Here is a 24,632-nt window from a genome sequence, read left to right on the forward strand (position 1 = left end):
AATGCCAAAAAATGCAAAGTCATGCACCTGGGAAGCCAGAATCCATGCAAGATCTACACCCTAAATGGCGAGATCCTGACAAGAACTGTAGCAGAAAGAGACTTGGGAGTGATTGTCAGGGAAGACATGAAGTCGGCAAACCAAGTGGAGCAAGCTTCATCCAAAGCAAGGCAAATCATAGGTTGCATACGCAGGAGTTTCATCAGCCGTAAACCTGAAGTCATTATGCCACTATATAGATCCATGGTGAGACCGCACCTGGAGTACTGTGTGCAATTCTGGAGGCCGCATTACCGCAAGGATGTGCTGAGACTGGAGTCGGTCCAGAGAATGGCCACCAGGATGGTCTCGGGACTCAGGGAGCTCCCGTACGAGGAGCGGTTGGGGAATTTGCAGCTCTACTCACTCGAGGAGCGTCGAGAGAGGGGAGACATGATCGAGACATTCAAATATCTCACGGGCCGCATCAAGGTGGAAGAAGACATCTTCTTCTTCAAGGGTCCCGCGGCAACAAGGGGGCATTAGTGGAAAATCAGGGGCGGGAAACTGCACAGTGACACTAGGAAGTTCTTCTTCACTGAAAGGGTGGTTGATCGCTGGAATAGTCTTCCACTTCGGGTTATTGAGGCCACCAGTGTGGCGGATTTTAAGGCCAGATGGGATAGACATGTGGGATCTATCCGCAAAGATAGATAGTGAGGATCACTGGGGTGGGCAGACTTGATGGGCCTTGGCCCTTATCTGCCGTCTATTTCTATGTTTCTATGTTTCTATGTTTCTATGTTCTATGACATCAGCACTGTCCGACAAAATCCAGACCGACTTGCCCGTCAAGAAGGAATGGAAGGCTAACAGCATCAGACGGAAGGCTCTGAGCTCCAGAACACTGATCGACCAAGACGCCTCTTCTGTGGACCAGGTGCCCTGAGCTGAGTGAACTAGACACCGAGATCCCCAACCGAGAAAACTGGCATCCGTGAGAAACACCGTCCAGTGTGGCCAATACATACTTGTCCCTTGAACAAGATGGGAGGACTGGAGCCACCAACGAATTCTGCAGTGAGCCTGCAGAGGAACAGGATGATCTAGACCAGAGGTCTCAAAGTCCCTCCTCGAGGGCCGGAATCCAGTCGGGTTTTCAGTATTTCCTCAGTGAATGCATGAGATCTATTAGCATACAATGAAAGCAGTGCATGCAAATAGATCTCACGCATATTCATTGGGGAAATCCTGAAAACCCGACTTGATTCCGGCTCTTGAGAAGGACTTTGAGATCCCTGATCTATACAGGCTCTGGGGCGACCACCTCCAAAGAAGAGCATACTGAAAAGGATTCATGTGGGCCTGAGCCCAACTCACCACATTGAGGGAAGCCACCATCAACCAATACTTGGAGGAAATCCTGTGCCCGATGACACCAGAATGCCATAAGCAGGCGAATCTGAGATTGCAATTTGCTTACCCGGGCCTCTGGGAGGAAGACCTTCCCCAAGGAGGTGTCGAACAGAACCCCAAGATACTCCAGGCGCTCAGAGGGGACCAACCGACTCTTGACAAGGTTGACAACCCATCTTCGTGACTGTAGAACTCCACCACCCGAGCCATGATCCAGGTGCTCTCCTGGAACGACTATGCGCAGAGCCACCAGTCGTCCAGGTAGGGAAGCACCAGAATGCTCTCTGTCCGCAAGGCCGCCGTTACGACCACCAGAACCTTGGTGAACGTCTGTGGAGCCGTGGACAATTCAAAAGGTAGCGCACACAACTGATAGTACTGACCCAAAATCGCAAAACGAAGGAAATGCTGATGGGAGGCCCAGATTGGAACATGCAAGGAGGCTTCCGTCAGCTCGAGAGAAGACAGAACTGAGAGCCCTGTAAGCCCCATTCACATCTAAGAAGGGCCAAAAGGACCCCACTTTATTGGGTACCTCAAAGTAAGTAGAGTACCTGCCTGAGGGGGAACTGAACAACAGCTTAGAGATCTAGCAATCTCTTAAGGATCTGGCGAAAAACCTGCTTCTTCCATGCTGCCTGACAAGGAGAAGCTAGAAAATGATCTGGCAGGGAATGGGCAAACTGCAGAGCAGAACCATCCCGAATCACCTCCAGCCGAGCACCCACCAGAACCAGACGGGGCGTGGCCACAGAGTCATTGGGCAGGACGGACAGCAGGGGAACTGGTGGAGGGTTTCTCAGCCTTCTGAGGGGCCCAACAGGACTGCATTCGCTGAAAAACAACCCCTGGCAAAATCAGAGATTAGGTAGGGAGCAGTTCCATGCTCATGGCGGTACCTGCGGAAATCTCGCAGACTCCCCCAAGCAGTGCCTCGAACAGCCTGGCAAGCACTGTCTTCAGGCAGGCAGGGCACTTTAGAATCCGTCAGAGTTTGAACTAATTAGTTCAAAACCTCTGGAAAACAAAAAGGACCCCCCGAAAAAGAAAATTTAGAGAGTTTAGTGATGGACACAGCATCCATCGACCAAGCCCGAAGCCAGAAGGTCCAACGCGCAGGATGCTGGGAATTATTAAAAAAGGGATGGTTAACAAGACTAAGAATGTCATAATGCCTCTATCACTCCATAGTGCAACCTCATTTGGAGTATTGCATTCAATTCTGGTCTCTTTATCATAGTGGCACGAGAAAAGGTTCAAAGAAGAGCGACCAAAATGGTAAAGGGGACGGAACTCCTCTCGTATGAGGAAAGACTAAAACTGTTAGGGTTCTTCAGCTTGGAAAAGACGGCTGAGGGGAGATATGACTGAAGTCTACAAAATCCTGAGTGGAGTAGAACGGGTACAAGTGGATTGATTTTTCGCTCCGTCAAAAATTACAAAGACTAGGGGATACTCGAAGTTACACAGAAATACTTTTAAAACGAATAGGAGGACATTTTTTTCACTCAGAAAATAGTTAAGCTCTGGAACGCATTGCCAGAGGATGTGGTAAGAGCGGATAGTATAGCTGGTTTTAAGAAAGGTTTGTACGGAACCCACAAGGGAAAAAGCAATACTAGATCTGGCCTCACAAATGGGGAGAGAATCTCTAATGTTTGAGTGGGTGACCAGCTGGGAAATAGCAATCAAACTATTTGGTTTGATATAACCACTAAAGTGTAGGGCAGCCATACAAAACGCAGAGTCCTAGATTTCAATGTACAGACTTTTGTAAAATGGGAGCGTGCCTGAAAAAGAACTGTTAGGATGGGAGGACATAAGGGAAGTGGAAAAACAGTGGACTAAGCTGAAAGGAGAAATAAAAATGACTACCGACCTTTATGTGAGGAAAATAAATAAAAACAAGAGAAAAAAGAAACCGAAATGGTTCTCTAAACGTGTAGTGGAGAGAATAAAGGCAAAAGAGCTGGCATTCTTGAAATATAAAAATACCCAAGAAGTGGAGTACAGAAAGGACTACCGGGTGAAACTGAAAGAATCCAAGATAGATACATCTGGTGAAAGCGCAAGAGCAAATGGCTAGAAATGTAAAAAAAAAAAAAAAAGAGAGATAAAAATTCTCTCAGATATTAGTGAAAAGAAGAAGATGAAAAATGGAATTGCAAGACTAAAAGATGATATGTACTGATCTGTGGAGAATGATAAGGAAAAAGCAAACAAATACTTCTGCTCTGTGTTCAAGGAAGAAGATCCTGAAGAAGGACCAAGATTGGCTGGCAAAGATACACAAGAGAATGGAGTAGATACTGTGCCATTCACAGAGGAAAGCGTTTATGAACAACTTGAAAAATTAAAGGTGGACAAAGTAATGGGACAGGATCCATTCCAGGATATTGAGGGAGCTCAGAGAGGTTCTGGAGGGTCCTATTAAAGATTTGTTCAACAAATCTATGGAGACAGGAGTGGTTCCTGGGGACTGGAGAAGAGTGGATGTGGTCCCTATTCATAAAAGTGGTCACAGAGATGAAACGGATAACTACAGGCCAGTAAGCCTCACTTCGGTTATTGGAAAACGAATGGAAGCGTTGCTGAAAGAAAGAATAGTAAAATTCCTAGAATCAAATGAGATACAGGGTATGAGACAACATGGTTTTATTAAAGGTAAATTGTGCCAAACAAATCTGGGTGACCAGAGAATTGGATCAAAATATAATTTACTTAGATTTCAGCAAAGCCTTTGACACAGTTCCTTATAGAAGGTTCTTGAACAAACTTGAAGGGCTGAAGTTAGGACCCAAAGTGGTGAACTAGATTAGAAAATGGCTGTCAGACAGATGCCAAAGGGTGGTAGTTTACACAATTCACTTGGAGGAGGGGAAGGTGAGTAGTGGAGTCCCTCAGGGATCGGTGCTGGGGACGATCCTGTTCAATATGTTTGTGAGTGACATTGCTGAAGAGTTAGAAGAAAAAGTTTGCCTTTTTGCAGATGATACCAAGACTTGTAACAAAGCAGACACCGAGGATCTGCAAAAGTTAGAGGAACGGTCTAATATCTTTCAACTAAAATTCAATTCAAAGAAGTGCAAAGTAATGCATTTGGGGATTAGAAATCTTAAGGAGCCATATGTGCTGGGAGGCGAGAGGCTGATATGCATGGATGGGGAGAGGGACCTTGGGGTGATAGCGTCTAAAGATCTAAAGGCAAATAAACATTGTGACAAGGCGGTGGCTGTTGCTAGAAGAATGCTAGGCTGTATAGAGGCATGACCAGTAGAAGAAAGAAGGTGCCGATGCCTCTGTACAGGTCGATGGTGAGGCCCCACTTGAAGTAGTGTGTTCAATTTTGGAGACCGTATCTGGCAAAGAACATAAGACGACTTGAAGTGGTCCAGAGGAAGGTGACAAAAACGGTAGGAGGTTTGCGCCAGAAGACATGAGAAGAGACGGGAAGCCCTGAATATGTATACCCTAAAGCAGGGGTGTCAAATGCAGGCTCACAGGCCAAATTTGACCCACTGGGTAATTAGATTCGGGCCACAATGTGGCCCACTGTCCTTCCCTCCCAGTCTCACCTTCAAACAGCCTGCAGAGGATCGCCAGTGTTGCAGAGATCCTAAGCAGGCTGCCATCGAACTCAGCAGCATGTTCCCTCTGCCATGATCCTGTACATCAGAAGAGGGCAGGACCGTGGCAGAGGGAACGTGCTGCAAAGGTCAACAGCAGCCTGCTCAGGATCGCTACAGCACCAGCGATACTCTGCAAGCTGTTTGAAGGTGAGACCGTGCTAGAAAGTAGATGCAGGTCTTTGGGGAAGGGGTAGTGGCGGTGTGCCCTGGTGTAGAAGTACAGGGAAGGAGGCAGCAGCACGGAGGGAGGGAAGTAGAAGTGCCCTGGTGTAGAAGTGCACGGAGGGAGGGAAGGAGGGGTCCAAACAGACGTGCATATGCTGGACTGAGGGTGGGGAGAGGGAAAGAAATAATGTGTCTAAAAACAGAAGAAAGGGAGAGAGTTGGGGGGACAATGGGATCGAAGGAGGGAACAGAAAGGGAGAGAAGTTAGACACAAGGGATGGTGTTGAGGGGAGATAGAGATACTGGATAGGAGGATAGTTGGGAAGAGAAAGGGAGAAATAGTGGACCTTGGGGTGGTGAGGAAGGAGGGAGAGATGCTGGATGAAAGGATGGTTGAGAAAAGGAGAGATGGTAGAGTCCATCGCTGCAACTGCGGGACTGGAGACGAAAAAAAGGAAAGATGCCAGACCTCTGGGGGAGGGAAGGGAAATGGAAGGGGAGGATAGAGATGAATAATGGATGGTTAGCACGGAGAAAGAAGAAAGAAGGAGATCCTGGCAAGCAAGTTATCAGAAGACAACCAGAGCTTGGTACCAACATGATTTGAATAATTTGACCACAATATGTCCGATTTAAAATGTGTATCCTGCCAAAGCTGGTGTTAGACAGCAAGTGTGAAGTAGGACCTAAAATAGAGGAAAAGTCTTTATTTATTATGTTTACCTCACAGAGTCAGAGTGGGCTTGAAGAGGTTGTAACCCTATAGTTCTACTAAGACTAAGGGGTCCTTTTATTAAGCCGGAACACCATGAGCTAAATAAACCCTAATGTTGTCACTGCGAAAAAATGAGGGACAGCGGGTAACCAAAGGTAAAATTATGTCCTTACCTGATAATTTTCTTTCCTTTAGTCACAGCAGATGAATCCAGAGACTAGTGGGATTACGTCCATCAACCAGCAGGGGGAAATAGAGCACTGAATTGACCTCGGGTATATCTTGGATGCACATCCTCCTGGCCAATCAGTATAGGTCTTCTCAAAGCAGTTGAAATAAATCATATAAAAGTAAATCACAAACCGCATTAAACATATGAGACATAGGACACCTATGGAACTTCTTATGTCACATGTGCTACCCAAATCATTGATACATCAAAATCGAGACTGCGACTTCAGTCTAAAGGCAAGCCCAAACCGCTCCTGGGCTCTGGATTCATCTGCTGTGACTAAAGGAAAGAAAATCATCATCAGGTAAGGACATAATTTTACCTTCCTTGTCATCAACAGCAGATGAATCCAGAAACTAGTAGGATGTACAAAAGCAGTCCAAACATAGGGAGGGAAATAAACAAGTGAACTGAAAACCTGCCCTGCAGCTCATGTCTAAGGAGATATGACATCCAGAGTATGTATCCTATGAACATACAGAGGGTAACCCCTCTAGCCCATGTGAGCAGGAGCAAGCCTTGCCTAAGAGCACCATGCTGCGGAAAACCCCAACTACAGTGTCCCTCCATGAATAGCATGAGTGCAAAGCAGCCTGCTAATGTGATCACCAGGCTTCAAATAACCTCCTGTGGAATGCAACCAATATGTCTGGCAACGGTCCTTGGCTGCTGGCAAACCCCATGAGCCTCGTCGTAAACCAGACCCTACCACCAGTCCATTCCTCCACATGAATGAACCCAGGAGTGGAAAGAATAACTCAGAGCTATCAACTAGCCCGCAATCAGCCTAGCCATAGCTTAACTGCCATCCGGCTGGGACCAAACAAGGTACACCAGGCCACAAGTGAAATGGCTCCCCAGCCAAGGCCAACCCACCGCCCATGTGGCAGCAACTAGGGTCAGCCAGTTAGCGGTGGCAAAGGTAGTACTGCCGGAAGCAGCATCCCTCCTCCGAGAGTAGAAATGCTGACAGCGGCAGCAACATCAGCTGCAACTGCAGTGACCCCCCCAACCTGCGGCAGGAGGGAAGGGCCTCGAGCGACCGCCCTTAGGGCCTCCTACCGCCCGTTGCTGCCCGATCTGGCTGCAAGCCTGTGGGCGTCTGCTACTACAGCTGAAGCAGCTTCCACTTCCCTACGCAGAAAAGGAGTAAAACATACTCCCCATACCGGTGCCTCCCTGAAGAGAATAGCAACTCCTATAACTCCACGCCCATAGCCCAAGTGAGCTTATGGAACTGAAGTATCCAAGTTCTTCAGGAGAGGGGAAAGGGACCTGGGATCCCAGGTGATGCCCCCCCCCCCCAAAAGGTAGGTACCTACAGCTCATATCCCGCAGCTCAACTCAGGCCTACTCCACTGTGGCCCGAGCCCCAGGAAGTAGCCTATGCTACAGGAATCGCCCTTCCACGGTGGCCTGAGTCACTGGAATATTCCTCAATCAAAGCCTGAGCCACAGGAGAATTTCTCAACTGAGGTCCATGTCACAGGAGCCTGAGCCCCAGGAATCCTCCTGCCACTGAGGACCAAGTCACAGGAGCATTTCCCATTTGAGGCCTGAGCCCCAGGAAGATCTCACCCACCGCCAAGGCCTGAGCCCCAGGAAGATCTCACTCACTGCCGAGGCCCGAGCCCCAGGAAGATCTCACCCACCGCCAAGGCCTACTTCCTGAGCCACAAGAAGATCTCACACATCTCCGAGGCCTGAGCCACAGGAATATTACTCATCAGTGACCTCAGCCACAGGCAGACTTCACCTCATAGGCCTGAGCCACAGGAATATTACTCATCAGTGGCCTCAGCCACAGGCAGACTTCACCTCAGAGGCCTGAGCCACAGGAATATTATTCATCAGTGGCCTCAGCCACAGGCAGATTTCATCTCAGAGGCCTAGGCCACCAGAAGAACTAACCTCTGAGGCCTAGGCCACAGGAATAATTCTCAACTAAGGCCTCAACTGAGCCACAGGAATCTTCCCCAAGCCAAAGGAACATGTCTCACCTGAAGTCTTAAGCCGCAGGAATATCGTGTTAACTGAGGCCTCAGCTGCAGGAATATTTTTCTTGCTGAGGCCTAAGCCACAGGAATATCCTACCTCTGAGGCCTAAGCCACAGGAATATCCTACCTCCTAGGCCACAAGAAGGGCTCTCAACTGAGACCAGCCACAGAAATCAACCTCCACTGAGGCCTACGCCATAGGGCCATGTCCCAGCCAAGGCTTAAGCCACCAGAAATTATTATTTATTTATTTATTTATTTTTAACTAAAGGCCTAAACCACCGAAATTTCCACATCTGAGGCCCCAGGAAGATTTCTCAACTGAGGCCTAAAGCCCCAGGAGCATTTCTCAACTACTGCATGCATTTGTATTATCCCATTTAGACTATTGCAATGCACTACTAGTGGACTTACCCACAAAAACCCTCTTCCGCCTCCAAGGCATACAAAATGCAGCCATTCGCCTCCTGAAAAACCTAGGCTTCCGAGACCATGTCACCCCAGCACTAACATTCATGCATTGGTTACCTATCCAAAAACACTGCGCCTTTAAAACTTTGGTCCTAGCCTTCAAGACCTTCCACAAGCGGACACCAAACTACATGACATCAAAACTACAAATTTACGTCCCAAACAGAGCAGAGATCTCAAACAGAGAGACGACTCACACTACCACCTGGTTGTTCACTCAAAACTGAAACAGCCCGCAAACGCTCTTATTCAAAGTTTATACCCAGATTCTGGCACATCATCCCCACATCCATTAGATCGCTTGACGATCTATGGAACTTCAGGAAGGCCTCTTCAGAAATCCAGCTCCTTAATGTCCAACACTACTCACGAGCTCCATAATGACCTACGCTACTCATGGGACCTAAATTGCCGACCACCAATCATGTACTCATTTACAACACTAAAACTTTAGTACAATTATGTTCTGTTCTGTTAGTACAGTGAATGCTGTCCTAAATCTATACTATACCATGTAATATCTCCTACAAATGCCGCAAATTCTTCTAATCTATGTCTGCCAAAAATATCTTTCAATAATTCTGTTCTTCTATACTGTGAATGTACCTTTGTAACCTGTTCTGAGCTCCTTTGGGAGGGTGGGCTAAATAAATGAATAAATAAAAATTTCTCTACTGAGGCCTAAAGCCACAGGAACATGTCTCTCTACTGAGGCCTAAAGCCACAGGAACATGTCTCTCTACTGAGGCCTACGCCAAGTACTCACATGCTCCTGCACTACCAGAAGGCAAAGGGAAAAGTGTTAATGCTGCAGCACACAGGGAACCATGCAAGCATCTGTGATCGGGCTTTTTTTCTTATGGGAAAAGAACCCTCCAACCACATCAGCTTCTTCTTCTCTCCACCAGCTGGGAGTATGGGAAAGGAACCTGGGTGGGCCCAAGTGTTGCCCCTATAATTAGTTCAGTATGGTCAACACCCTTAGGCTCTACTGAGGCCGCAGCAACAGGAGCAAATAGCCTTCCGTCCTCAGGAGCTGAAACCAGGAACCAGAACGATAGCAGCCATTTTTCAGATCCAGGAAACTGGTGCCGGTAGCTACAGCCAAGCCTGGCTGAAATCCACTGCAGAATCCAGGAACTGTGAGAAACCCATCCATCAACCTACTGGTGAAATTACGGTTGCCATTGCCGATCTTAACCACGTTGCTTGCTGATCTTACTTTCCGTGCGCTAAATCAGTTAGCGTACCTTAATAAAAGAATCCCTAAGTATCTTAATAAAAAATTTGGCCCACAACTTAGTCTATGTTTTATATTTTGGCCCCTTATGTGATTGAGTTTGACACCCCTGCCCTAAAGGAAAGGAGGGACATGGGAGATATGATTCAGATGTTCAAACACTTGAAAGGTATTAATGTGGAACAAAATCTTTTCCAGAGAAAGGAAAATAGTAAAACCAGAGGGCATAATTTGAGGTTGAGGGGTGGTAGACTCAAGAGTAAGGTTGGCAAATTCTTCTTTACAGAGTGGATGGTTGATGCATGGAATGCGCTCCCGAAGGAAATGGTGGAGAAGAAAACAGTGACAGAGTTCAAACAAGCATGGGATGAACACAGAGGATCTCTAATCAGAAAATAGCAGGTATATATTGAAGGAACTGGGGAGACTTGCACGGTCTGTCTCCCGAATATGGACATTCAGTTGAGGATAGGCTGGGGAGGTTAAGATGGGCTAGAGTAAGCTTTGATGGTGAGTACAGTAGATAAAACTTCAAGCATACTACCAGGCAGGGCTCTGGGTTTCTGGCTCAGAAATATCTAAGAAAAAGGACCATTTCAATTAAATGATTAATTTATGGAGCATGTATGATTGGGTAGACTGGATAGACCATTTGGGTCTTTATCCGCTGTCATTTACTATGTTACTATATACAGCTGTCACTCCATATATGCTACTACAGTATATCCTCCACATCTGTCTCTTCTTATTAGATTTTCTCTCAGTTGTTGCTCAGCAGGAAGCTCAAAAGCCACAATAAGACAGGAATCTAGCACCGCAACTATAAACTGTTTAAGAGAGAGTCACAAAAGCAGAAAAAGTAAGTAAACTAACTTTAGAATGTATAGGTTAGAAGTATAGGAGATAATGAGTTTCTTTACAATCTAGCTTGACAAAGAGCAACCATCTCTCAATCGCTTCTCCAGAAGATGTACACCTTGTAAAAGCTTAAATGTCTGGAGTACCAAGAAGCTGATGTATGCCACTCTTATTAGGACCTCATGTACTACTACTGCTGCTTCTGCTACTAGTCATCAAGATAGAACGCTTGCTATAAAGAGATACCAGCAAGTGGGTTTTCATACATTTTGATAGCAGATAACATATCATTGCATTACTTTAGAAGCATACATATAGTTCGCTTCCTACCTGTTTAGGCCCCTCACCCATACAACTACAGCCTCTACAACTGACCCTAAAGTCTTCTCAGGTATACGTATAAAACCACCAGACAAGTCTCTTTTTACTCCTCTCCGTTTTGGGAATCCCACCAACATGAATAAGCAAGAGTTCCTTCCCCGAACTACCAATTAGCTGCATTATTTTCAAAATAAGGGACTCTAGACTAGCTTCACCCTCACCCCCCAGAAGATCCCTGCAATTCTGACGTCCCTAAGAAAAGAAAAGGAGGAACTACAAGATCACGCATGCAACTGACAGGAAGGGAGAGGGGGGGGGGTTAGGACTGGGTCAGTCCGTCCGGGAAAACAATAGAGCCAGCTAATAGCTCTTCCAGTCTCGCCCTCCAAATATAACGGCTGCACTTTGCCCGCGAGCAGCCTTTTGATGGCGTTAACGGCTCCTCACCTCTCGAACAGGAGGCGCAAGGCGAAGATTCCGAACGCCAGTGGGATGATGGACACAAAGTGGCCGACTCGAGGATAACGCACTCCGGCTTCCGTCTCTGCCAAGTCCGCCCAAGTCACGTTTTGCGGCAGCCAGAACCTCTCGTTCCAGAACCAGGCCGAGAGAGCCGCCATATTCTATCAACGGGTGCAATCCGAAGAAACGCAAGCGTAGAGAAGAGTACGTGGTGTAAGTCACAGCAAAGGCGATGTCACCCCCCCTCCCCTGTATTCCCTGCGCGAGCCAATGCGCTCCAGAGGCTCCTCCCGAAAACCCTGCCTCCTTCCATCATCCAATCATTCTACCCTGCTGCCTTGTCTCTCTTTTTTTTTTTTTTTTTTCTTTTCCCTTAGTCCCACCCTTCTTTCTGTATTCGCCCGGCGACCCTGTCTCCCAGGCTCATATGCCGGACCTATCGGCAATCACTTCCTACCCGCTGGCTCCACCCTTTAAGGGGCTAGACGATTCCGCCCCTAACCAAAACCACTCCTCTCATAGGGTTGCCGTTAGCCTAATCCAGGTAGCAAGTAAAAGAATGAGACCGGAGCTATCACAAATTGGAGCCTGCGGCTAAATAACAGGTGGGAAAAAAATCTGCATGCAGACCACATCAACCGAGCAGCCTGATCAAAGCTCTAGCTTTGGCCTATTAAAGCATAGTTTTATATTGTGGGAGCTCAAAACAGCAGTGAAATTACTTTTTGCAAGTCCAATGGGGAAGTGGAATAGTTACTTACAGAAAGCAGCAATTACAATAACCCTAACCATTTTACAGAATTGCCATTTTCTTTCCAGAAGAGAGATTTTCTGGTCGATCCTGTTGACCTTGCATCCCCTGTGTGGTAGTAGTTGTAGACCCTAATTCTATCTGTTCAAAATCAGTCCCATAAATACCAGGATTGACCTCCCTATTCGAACTGTGTAACTTTGCAGCTTTGAAATGGTCTATGTTGGTCTTTTCTGCCATTAATTATTATGGGGTCACTATTCAGCATGGTTTAAGTGAGAGGCTCATGCCTGCTTAAATCATGATGCTGAACAGCTGTCAATATTCAATGATCAAGCAGTGCCACTGAATATCAGCTCTAACCACACAAGCCAAAAACAACTAGTATGCAGGGCTGGATTAAAGGGTAGGCACGTTCCTAGGGCCCGAAATGGTCACTGAAGGAGGACAAACAGACCACTCAAAAAAAATTTTTCAAAACAGCGACAGGCCCTCCCCCTGCATCGATCGGCAACGCGGGCCCCCTCCCCCCGATGGAAAGTAAGATCAGCAAGCAATGCAGGTAAAATCGGTAACTGTAATTTTGCAAGTGGTGCTCAGCCCAAAGCTTCCCCTCTGATGCAGCTTCCTGTTTCCACCTGGGCGGTTCGCATCAGAGGGAAGCTTTGGCCGAACAGCATCACTCTGCTTTTTTTTCTCTAACACTTTACTTTTTGCTGCCTAATTGACCTTGTCTGGCACACATTAACAAGCCTGACTTTGGGCTAGATTCATTAAGCAAACCGATCGTGTAGCGATCGGTTTGCAACCCCTTTGCGACCAGATTTCCCTCTGGCCCGATTCACTAACCTCTCCTGTGATCCGCTTCCAATCCATGCATGCAAATGAAGGGAAAAGCATGCAAAGTAGACAAGGACACGATTCACCAAAGAAATTTTTGAAACCGACTGGGCTGACCGATCAACCCAACAAGCGACTGCTGGGGACTAGTCGAAAACGTCTTTCCGACTCTCCAGCTCCATTGAAACCCTGCTCTCTGCTGCCCCAAATCTCTCCAGCCTGCCATTCCGATGCTCTTCCCCAGATTTCTCCTGTCTGCTCTGCCCCAAATTGCCGCCCTACTTGTCCCTGAATCTCTCCTGTCCTTCCATGCACTGCGAGCCCATGGTTTTAACCTGCGGGTTAAAACCACGGGCTCGCTGGGCTACAAACAAAAGTAAAATGTCAGCTCTACCGGTGTTGGGTTTGAGAAGGGAGGCAGGGTTTCAAGGGCCGGCTTGAGAGCAGGACAGTTGGCGCAGGAAAAGCATGCGTCAGGATCCTGAAGTTAAGGTTAGTGAATCTAGCCCTTTGGTGTTTTTTTTATCTCGCTCTAAGTCAGGGGTAGGGAACTCCGGTCCTCGAGAGCCATATTCCAGTCGGGTTTTCAGGATTTCCCCAATGAATATGCATTGAAAGCAGTGCATGCAAATAGATCTCATGCATATTCATTGGGGAAATCCTGGAAACCCGACTGGAATACGGCTCTCGAGGACGGGAGTTCCCTACCCCTGCGTCTTACAGACCTCTGTTTTGATCTGTCCACAGTGTGACTGCTCCCGCATCAGTGAACCTTATGTACAAGGTATTTCTTTTTTGGTTACCTGCTGTTCCTCATTGTTTTCACAGTGACAACATTAGGGTTAATTTAGCTCATGGTGTTCTGGCCTTTCAATTCACTTTGGTCTCTTTTGGCACAAGTATGTTTCTACATATGTTTTGTTAAACAAAACACTTTCACAATGATGAAATGCACTGTATCAAATGGTATGTCAATAGCACCACAGCACAAGCCAGAAGACCATTTCTAACGGAGGAAAAAGCCTCAGACAGGGGCCCTCCCACCTCCACAATGGTGGAATAGCGGTGGTGGAGCGTTCACTTTACTGGCTAAAAAACCTCCTTTGAATGAACCAAGCACTGTGCTTTATTAGATTTGACTTTAAAAAATATATATTATGAGATAGATGAAAAAATCAACTTATATTGTCTTTCTTTGATCGGTACACGCAGCTCCTGATTGGTGAGGCCCGACTTTAGTGCAGGAAGAGGCGATCGGAGCATACCACAAGTGATTTCAAGATCTATTAGCCCAAAAGCAAATCTAATCAAAGACTGGCTGATTAAAGAACAACTAAGCTGTCTCTTCCTAGCCGAAACCTGGCTAACATCCAACTCGGACCCATGCATAACCGAATTCTGCCCCAAAGGGTACAAATTAGAGATGGTTTGTCGAGAAAACAAACGAGGGGGAGGACTAGCTATTCTAGTAAAAAACAACCTCAACCTAAAAGTTCTACACAAACCACTCAACCCCTCACTTAGACCTTCTTGCATGCCAACTCTCCGACAACACACTCACAGGCACCTTGAACTGTCTGCTATGCTACATCACTCCAGGAAAATGGAACACCTCAAAACTTGAACTCGAAGAATTCTTATTCCAGAACTCTCTAACCTCCACATACAATTTGCTCCTAGGAGACATCAATCTCCACCTCGAGGACCACACATCCAAACAAGTAGACGATATACTCTCATACCTCGACGCCCTATCCTACCAGATCCTCAATCCTGAACCCACGCATGAAAAAGGCCACCAACTCGATATAGCAGCATTCACGTCTCATAACCTCCACACCCCAAATATTCACATCACCAATGGTACCTGGCATCCCTCTCTTTGGTCAGACCACCACAAATACACTTTCACCATCAACTGGCCTCAAAATAACATAAAATCCAAGCCACAAAAAACAACCTTCAAATCTAGACAGAAAATTGAACCTGCCACATTCTGGGATAAAGTGGACCCTGTAATAGTCCCCACTGACCCTACAGACTTCGTAAATCACTGGCGCACCCTAAGTGAAACAACCTTGAACGAGCTAGCCCCAGAAAAAAAACAAACACAGAACCTGCAGACCTTCAGACAAGTGGTTCGACTCCGAACTCCTCCTACTAAAAAGGCATTGCAGACAACTTGAAAGATCTTGGAGAAAAAAGAAAAATGATCAAACCAAATCCGCTTGGAGAACCCAAATCAAACTATATAACATCAAACTTAAGGAAAAGCGCAAAACATACTACACTAAACTAATTGGCACAAACACCTCCGACACAAAAACACTCTTCAACTTAGTAAAAAAAAACTTACGGACACAAACCCATTCCTTGCCACTCAAGGCAATAAACCACCAACAGCTTCCCAACTAGCAGACCATTTCAAACACAAGATCATTACAATCAGAACTACCTTCAACAACTCAACTACCAAACTCGATGAGATAATAACAACCCCCACAACGGAAGAAGCCATATCTGCAGACAGAACATGGACCACCTTCCCAACTCTACAATGGCCTGATTTGAACCGACTATACAAAAAATACAGCCACACCTCATGCGACTTGAACTACTGCCCATCGTATCTGCTTACAAACGCCTCCCCTAAATTCAAAACCAGCCTCATGCAATGGATACAAAGCACTCTCATAGAAGGCCAATTCCCACAAGATCTTGGAGAGATTATAATCACACCCCTACTGAAAGACCAAAAAGGTCCTATAGACACTCCTACCAACTATAGACCTATCGCGTTGATCCCATTATATGTCAAACTGATTGAAGGACTTGTGGCTCAATACCTCACCAACTACCTAGTTGACCATAATATACTTCACTCCTCTCAATCAGGATTTAGATCTTACCACAGCACGGAAACACTACTAGCAACACTACTAGACATAGCCCGACAATACCTCAGTAAAGGACACAGGATCCTAATTATCCAACTAGATCTTTCCACCGCCTTCGATCTAGTTGATCATACCATACTACTCCAGATACTTGATGCAATAGGGATCTCTGGGGTGGTTTACAACTGGTTCCAAGGATTCCTTAAAACAAGAACGTACAGAGTCAAGACAAACGACACGCAGGGGTCTCCACTATCGCCCATTCTATTCAATCTCTTCATCTCCTCCCGCGGTACCACTTTAGACAACCTAAATGTAACATCATTCAGCTACGCAGACGACATAACTATTCTCCTCCCCTTCGAAACCCAAGACCACACCTCAACAGGACACCTGGAAATAATACTAGATGAAGTAGAAAAATGGATGACAAACCACAAACTGAAACCAAACTCGGACAAAACCAAAATCCTAATGCTTGAAACGGACAAAAACCCATCCATAACAGACTTAGAAATTATAGCAACCAAATACCCAATCCAGACCTCACTCAAAATCCTGGGAGTGCTGATAGACAGATGCTGCACTATGCAGACTCAAATCATCAAAACTACCCAAAAAGCATTCTTCACAATGCGCAACTTAAGAAAAATAAGGAAATTCTTTGACAAAGAACACCATAGGATCATTGTACAATCCCTGGTACTAGGTCTTGTGGACTACTGCAATATCCTATATCTACCATGCCCCACAAACATGATCAAAAAACTACAGACCGTTCAGAACACAGCTCTCAGACTAATCTACTCCCTCGGAAAATTTGACCACATCACCAATGCCTACCTAGACTCACTTTGGCTACCGATTCGAGCCAGAATTCAATTCAAACTATCCTATCTACTCTTCAAAGTAATTAACGGTACTGCACCTGCCTATCTAAACGATCGCCTAAACCGTAACCTTCCACCCAGAACAAGAAGAACACTGACACCATTCTCATACCCACCACTCAAAGGCACTCATCGCAAAAAGCTTTATGATAACCTCCTAGCAACACATGCAGCAAAACTCGAACCCTCCATCACCAGATTGCTAACCACAACATCTGACCTCAAAGCATTCCGTAAAGAAATCAAAACACTGCTGTTCAAAAAGTACATACAATCTACCTAATCTCCCTCTCCTCTTCCCCAAGAAATCAAAACACTGCTGTTCAAAAATTATAAACAATCTACCTAATCTCCCTCTCCTCTTCCCCACTTACTCCGACCAGGCTCTGCTCACTCCCTGGCACCATACCCTCAATCGACCAATTAAAAAAAACGAAAGGCAAAGAAAGCTACCTGAAACCTAAATTATCCTACCGAAACCGACTATCTACCAACGTATGGAAACAGACTACTTGCTATGTAATGTAATGTAACCTGATTTATCTTCCAATGTTAAGTCTTTACCCTCATTCTGTTATTAGGTCTATACCCTCAATCTGTATTCTCCAATGTCATGTACCCTCCTGGAAATGTCCAGTTCTCTTCATATGTAATCCGCTTTGAACTGCAAGGTACAAGCGGAATAAAAATCACTAATGTAATGTAATGTAATTTCCTTCACTCGCCGGTGCTCCAGCTGCTCTCTCCTGCCTCTTTGGCTACCCTTTCCTGCCCGGTCGGAAAATACTGCTAATGACTGGGACCGTGAATGACCGGGGGAGCACTGTATATATAATTTTATTAAGTTTTCTGGAAATACATACAACACAACAGCAAACAATTAGAAAATAGCAGAACCAGTAAGGCCTTCCGTGTTATTCCTTCATAAAGACCTAAAAGATCCAAACCCCTCATCAAAAGACAACCCCCCCCCTCCACTGTCAAAAGTTCAAAAGCAAACTTCTGGTTGTATGGGACAGTCCCTCCTAAACAGGAGCCCATATTCTCCTAAATTTCCTCCATGGACCAGGACCACCCCTTCGGACATCCAGATAATCAAATTTTAACAAAGTGAACATTTCATTTCTTCACATAGTAAGGGTAGGCACCTCAGCTTGATGCCACAACAAAAGAATACATTTCCGGGCCACTAAGGAGGCTTTTTGCAGTAACAAATTTCCCCCTCTAGACAAACTTAGATTAACCACCTAAGAAAAGAGCAGAAAATAATCTGTTTATGCAGAACAGATTGCAGATACAGTGCTACAAAAGACCAAAATGTTTGAATGCGGTCACAAGACCAAAACATATGAAGCAAGCCAGCAGGGGTGGACTGGCACTTAGGACACCGAGCATGAGAGGCATACCCAGAAACATAGGCCCGGTAAGGACACACATTCAGCCGCAAAAGAAACTTGAACTGCTGCGCCTGCAGCACAATGGAGCAAGTCAGCCAAGGAAGATGTATCATAAGAAGACGAACGCCATCTCCCATAACATGTTCAGAAGGGGAGAGATCCTGGATCCACACAGCTGCCACCACCTCATAGTCCCAATGTGTATTGAAGCTGCCCAGACTGACTTAATGAAAAGATAAACTGATCCAAGTCAGGTGGGACAGAGTCAAGGTCTCACACACCACATCCACCATATCTTCGTTCAAAGTAGCAGCATCTAAAGATTGGAGATAGTGAGACACCTGATGGTAGAAAAGCCAATCTGTAGCCTTCAAGTAACCCTTCGCCTGAAGGTCCTGGAAAGATCGAAGCACTCCATCCGCAGACACCACATCTCGCACATAGCAGATACCCCGATCACTCCATCTCTGCAAGTAAAGTTTGGAAGCATCAGGATCCAGATCTTGATTACCCCACAGGGGCAACAGAACCGTGGAGGTAAAAGGCAGATGCATGTGCTTACACAACCATTGCCAACATTGTCTCATGGATCTCAGCAAAGGATGACTCCTTGTGGGAAAAATCCGATAAGGGCGCATAGCATGAAGATAATACATCAGGTGAGTAGGAGCCATCAGTTGTTGCTCAAGAGTGACAGGTGTGCAAAACTGGGTGTTCTTGATCCAGTCCACCAGGTGTCTAAGAAGGCAGGCTATGTTATATTTCCTCAAACCCAGAAGCACCAGTCCCCCCACCCCACAGGTAGAGATAATTGAGCAAGAATCATATGGGGTTTTCTATTATTCCAAAGAAATTTGCATAATATAGTATAATACATATTAATATCCTTATTAGTAATATACAGTGGAAATGTCTGCATCACATAAACCCACTTAGGGAACAAAACCATTTTATAGAGTGCAATTTTATGATATATTTTATTAACATTGGAGCAGGAAGTGTTTCTCTATCTTAGTTACTACAAATACAATTAAGAATTCTCTTCAGCACAAGCCCTTCCTTTCATCCATTCAGAGATTGCTTCAGTTCACTGCAATACTGCCTGAGCATTAGCGAACTTCCCACCAGCCCACTACCTGTCTCCAGTAGTCATTGTACTTATCTCAGACAGTTTGGGGAGCTGCAACAGAAGAGAGAAGCTACTGATATGCTGAGTCTTCTAGGGAAAGATTCTTGTAGAGGCGGTTTTACTAAGGAGCCTATTTTATACCTGCAGGCTTCTTAGCATTTAAACTAAACTAAACCTTAAGTTTGTATACCGCATCATCTCCATAAAGACAGAGCTCGGCACGGTTTACAGGTAATTCGATAAATGAGGGAAGGACATAATAAGAAATTAGAAGTTATGAAGAGGATAGCTAGCTTTACATTTTAAATAGATAGCTTTACGTTTTGGAGAAAAGCCAGGTTTTCAGATGCTTTCAGAATAATTGGATGAGCCTAGGTTCTGCAGCAGGGCAGGGAAGTTATTCCAAAGTTCAGTGAATTTTAAGAAAAGGGATTTCCCTAATTTACCTGCATACATATGCCTTTTAACGAGGGGAAAGATAGTTTGAATATGTGGGCGGATCTGGTAGTGTCAGGTCTCAAAAAATTCCAGGATAGTGGAATTAGGGGAGGAAGAATGCCATGTAGAATCTTGAATATTAGGCAGGTACATTTAAAGTGAATCCTAGAAATCACCGGAAGCCAGTGAAGTTTTGACAGAAGCAGGGAAACATGATCGAATTTGCTTTTAGCGAAGATCAACCTAGCCGCAGTGTTCTGGATCCGCTGAAGTCTTTGAAGCATTTAGCGCACACTAAAGTGCCCCTTAGAGCCCCTTTTCCAGAGTTATGGTAGCGATGTTGCCACGGTAAATGAACCAAAGCCCATTCAATTCCTGGACCAAATGTGCACATGCGTGAGTAAAATAGAGCTGATATGTGTAAAGAGAGTATTTCTTTTACCTGGGTAAGTGGGTAAATTTCAGATTGAGAAGTACAGTTAGAAATTTAGAGAAGATAAGAGGTTGTTAGGCTTTTAAAGACTAATGATAATAAAATATCATTTATTATTGGTGAGAACTAACTTTTTTTAATTGACTGAATTTGAGAGAGAGAGCATATATGTTGGTCAATATATATCCTCAATAAGTGTAAGTATCAGAGGTAATATGTAAGAGAAATTATTAACTTGTTTTATTGATCAAATACAAAGAAATCTATGACTGTTGAAGCAGTTGAAAGCTACAGAGAGAAAATTTGTGCTACTTCACACAGAACTGCTTCTAGAGTATTGCTTCAGTTTGAGATTGTCATTTGGCAGAAGCAGATTTGAAGATAGTCAAAGATCTTGAAGTGTGATTCTGGTAACGCTATAGAAATAATTAATAGTAGTAGTAGTAGTGATTGAGAATAAAATTACTTTTCTTAAAATAAAATTTGATATACTGTTGTGTGATAGGTGTGAAAGAAAAAATAGGAATATTATTTCTGACAGCTCTTGTTTGTAACCAGAAAATAACTTAGAGATAAAGATCAGGCTAAAAGTAATTAGTTAGATTACAGGCAAGGATAGTCAGGAAATAGCTAGGGATATTGACATTTTAATTTTGTGTTATGTACTAGTCAGATATGCACTGCAACTTTAGGAAGCCAATGACTGAAGTACACGTAGAGGGAGTATAGTATCTACAAACAGATCTTTTAGCAAGAATCTACAGAGAATAACATAAGAACATAAAATAGCCATACTGGTCCATCTAGCCCAGTATCCTGTCTCTACAGTGGCCAATCCAGATCACAAATACCCTCCGTTTCCTAATGGATGGTGGTCAGATTGTGCAGCTCCTGTCTGGTACTTACTTGGCTGGCAGCTCCTGACTTAGTTTGTCCAGGTGTCAGTTAAGCAGGGTTTATAACTAATTATCTGTTGGAAATGGATCATACCTGGACGTACTGGGTCCTTCATTCCTGAGCCTGGGTGACATCCAGTGGTGCTGGTTCCCTTCCCCTCCCCCCTATCTAGCTCCACTCATACCTGGTGTAGCGACTTTGGGAAGTGTTATGAGGCTGACATTTGTCTATTCAAGAGGATTCCTGGTGGGACACATGATTCACAAGTATATGGCTTCTAATTATTTTTGCTCTCACAAAGGAAATTTTATTGCTGAGAACTTTGCCTGTTATGGATTTTTGGAACTGTGTTTCTCTATCTCCTAACAGACTAGGGCTCCTATCCAGAGTTACAACAACCACAGAGCCTCCTCATGTGGAGCCCCTTTTCAGAGCTAAATGTTCTTGCTGTCGCTCCTTTTCTTTTCATTTTGGTGGCAACTGCCTCAGGAGATTAACATGCCTTGTTTTCTATCTAACGGTCAGCTGCCTTTCAAACGTACTATGTATGTGTAACAGGATGAAGTTCCCTGTCACTGGCATTCCACCAGAGGGAGTCTGAGCAGCTAAAAGAAGGAGCCTAGCTGATTTGCATTAGAGCTGTAAATGCTGCTGGGATCTGAGCTGTGGTGCTGAAAAGGACAACTCCCAGGCAGATCACTAGAAAAAGCAGGCGCTCCTTTGGGAGCTGGGTGACCCGTGGGAGGAGAAATACTGGCCCGACTCCTGATAAATCCACTGCTGACTGGGGGCCTGGTGCAGTAGAGCAGTGGCCAGGCTGATCGGTCCTGACAGGAAGGACTGGTACAGCTGCAGTGGAAAGCCAGGTGGTGGTAGAGTCTGTGGGAACCTATACACCAGCAGAGAGATCTGGCTCTATGGTGGGAGGGTCTACAGGGACCTATACACCAGCAGGAAAGAGCTAAGAAGTAGCTAGAGGGCCTGGTAGAGCCTGGAGTCAGGACATGGCTCAGGCTTGACAACCAGAGATGGGGACCCAAGAAGCCAGGGAGTGAGGGACTGGCAGTGGCCCCACAAGAGGCAGCTGGGAGAGTTGGCAGAGTCCAAGGCTGAGGGGGTTGGGCAGCTGATCGGCAGTGGGACTGGCGGACAGACCAGTGATGACACTGTGAGCTGGTAGAAAACTTCCCAGTAAGCAGCCTGGTAGACTCTGGGAACATTAGCCAAAGGGCTGAGGAGCAGTCCGGTGGAAGGACCAGTAAATGGCACCGGAAGCTGCTGAAGACCTGCAGGGCCAGTGGAGGGTCAGAGAGGACTGGGCTGGAACGCCGAGATCATGCTGCAGCTGGTGCAGTACAAGAACAGCCAGGCGATCCTGGCCGTGAAATCGACCCGCCAGAAGCAGCAGCACCTGGTGGCTGAAGTGGCTAAATGCAAGACATGGAATTTTTCAGCATTAGCTTACTAATAGCTTTTATTTCAGACTAGTCTTTAAGCCCGTTACATTAACAGGTGCTAGAATAGAGTGTCTGTCTGTCTGTGTTTCTTTATCTCTCTCTCCTTGGCTGCTGTCTGTGTCCTTCTGTCTCCCCCCCCCCCCCCCGAGCAAAGCTGTCTGCCTCCAGCACACACCTCCCACCCAAAGCAGCCCCCCTTTCCCTCTCCCTATCTCTTCATGGCCCCTTCTGTCTCCCCCAGCACATCCCTCTCCCAAAGCAGCCCCCTTTCCCTCTCCCTCTCCCTGTCTCTCCATGGCCCCTTCTGTCTGCCCCCAGAGCAAAACTGTCTGTCCCCAGCACACCTCCCCCCCCAAAGCAGCCCCTTTTCCCTCTCCCTATCTCTCCATGGCCCCTTCTGTCTCCCTCTAGCACACCCCTCCCCCAAAGCAGCCCCCTTTCCCTCTCCCTATCTCTCCACGGCCCCTTTCCCTCTCCCTCTGGCTCCCTGAATTAATCCCCCTGCTTACCTGGCCTGCTTCTCTTCAAAGCAGGCCGCGATTGTGGTGGCCGGACCCAGTGAACTTCACATGCCGCTCCCCAACCCGGAAGCACGCTCCCCCCGACGCGATCCCGTGCGTCAGAGGGAACGTGCCACCAAGGCTGGAAAGCGGCCTGCGAGGCCCACCAAAGCCGGCCACAATCGCAGGCTGCCCCGAAGAGGAGGATCAGCGACAGCAGCGGTGAGCAAGGGCGGGAGGTATGGTCCAACTTGGTGAAGTGAGGAACTTTTCAATTTTTGACCGATCACAGTTATTGAACTTGAACATGGTGTGACTCTTTAGCAATTTTCAACTCTCAGTCGTCGGGGTCTCCTGAAGCAGACACCGAAACAGGGCCACGTCGGGACCCTGATGAGCTGTTCTTTGCAAACAAGCTAAGTGAAGCTTTCATATTTCTAGTGACAACCTGCGTGCAATTACTTTTTGGAAATCCTTTTTGAAAGCATTACTATTAAGAGCTATATATACAGTTATCAATTACCTTCACACCTTTGAGTTGGATCCGCTTTTATCAATAATTATGCTATGATTGGATGATAAACTCTTGCCCCAAGAGGGGGTAACCTCCCCCTCTTCAGAGTTTTATGTCTCTGAGCTGAGTTACTGTATAGTGGTTCCTTCTCGTTTGGTGGTTTAATTTACTTGAGTCAGTCTCTCAATTACAGCTAAGTTTCTTTTCTGACTCTTTTGATATATTGTCCCTGCTGTATTGGAAACATGATTTTAATTTTATGCTTAATCTTGTTTGGTGAGAAATAAAATTCTAGTTTGTTTGCAAATGCTTTGAATCCTGGTCTTTTTAACTTAATACATTATTATTATAGAGCTAAATTTTAATCAAGCAAGCTAATTTTCCCCATATCTATATAATAAAACCGTAGGCGGCGCATGCACATTCTTATCGGCGTGCTTCCATGATCCGTATGTCCGTGGCCGCCAAGAGTGCAGCATGCCCCGCGCTTACTACGGCCCCATGCGCAGCTGAGTTCGGCACGGCGGTTTCCCCAGATAGGGGAAGTCGAACAACTCACTCCCGACGCGCAGATGAGTTCGGCATGGCGGTTTCCCCAAATAGGGGAAGTTGAAAAACTCACTCCCGGCTCTCCTCGGCACGGCGGTTTCCCCAGATAGGGGAAGCCGAACAGCTCACTCCCGCCTCATGGTCCTGCCGCCGCTCCTGTTCACAGTGGCCTGCACGTCAACGACTCCCCCACCCCCCCTATCCTCCCGCAACAGCCGCTACTGCTTCTGTTCAAAGCGGCCTGCTGAGGTTCACGGCCGGCTGTAGCGAACCTCTCAGGCCGCTCTCCACATGGTAGCACGTTCCCTCTGACGCGATCGCGTCAGAGGGAACATGCTACCGAGTTGGAGAGCGGCCTGCGAGGTTCGTTACAGCCGGCCGCGAACCTCAGCAGGCCGCTTTGAACAGGAGCGGTTGCGGGAAGGGGGGGAGTTTTAACAGGATTAGAAATTTA

At 46.1% G+C, this 24,632-nt stretch overlaps 1 protein-coding gene and 1 long non-coding RNA gene across 5 annotated transcripts in view; one reads left to right on the forward strand and one right to left on the reverse strand.

Moving 5' to 3' along the window:
- Window positions 1–11,750, reverse strand: part of CERS5 (ceramide synthase 5) — a 245,043-nt gene extending 233,293 nt beyond the window's left edge. For 2 of the 4 annotated variants that reach the window (XM_033939150.1, XM_033939154.1), the window contains exon 1: window positions 11,472–11,746. In XM_033939150.1, the coding sequence (XP_033795041.1) occupies window positions 11,472–11,644 (173 nt within the window). In that variant the 5' untranslated portion in view covers window positions 11,645–11,746. Of the gene's footprint in view, window positions 1–11,471 lie in introns of all 4 variants that reach the window. The other 2 variants (XM_033939155.1, XM_033939151.1) reach the window with 2 other exon arrangements.
- Window positions 11,608–24,632, forward strand: part of LOC117357904 — a 41,922-nt gene continuing 28,897 nt past the window's right edge. Inside the window, exon 1 of the long non-coding RNA XR_004538895.1 lies at window positions 11,608–11,699. This is a non-coding gene — a long non-coding RNA (uncharacterized LOC117357904). The remainder of the gene's footprint in view (window positions 11,700–24,632) is intronic.

This window comes from Geotrypetes seraphini, chromosome 3 (genome assembly GCF_902459505.1).
Source record: "Geotrypetes seraphini chromosome 3, aGeoSer1.1, whole genome shotgun sequence".
NCBI classification, from domain to species: domain Eukaryota; kingdom Metazoa; phylum Chordata; class Amphibia; order Gymnophiona; family Dermophiidae; genus Geotrypetes; species Geotrypetes seraphini.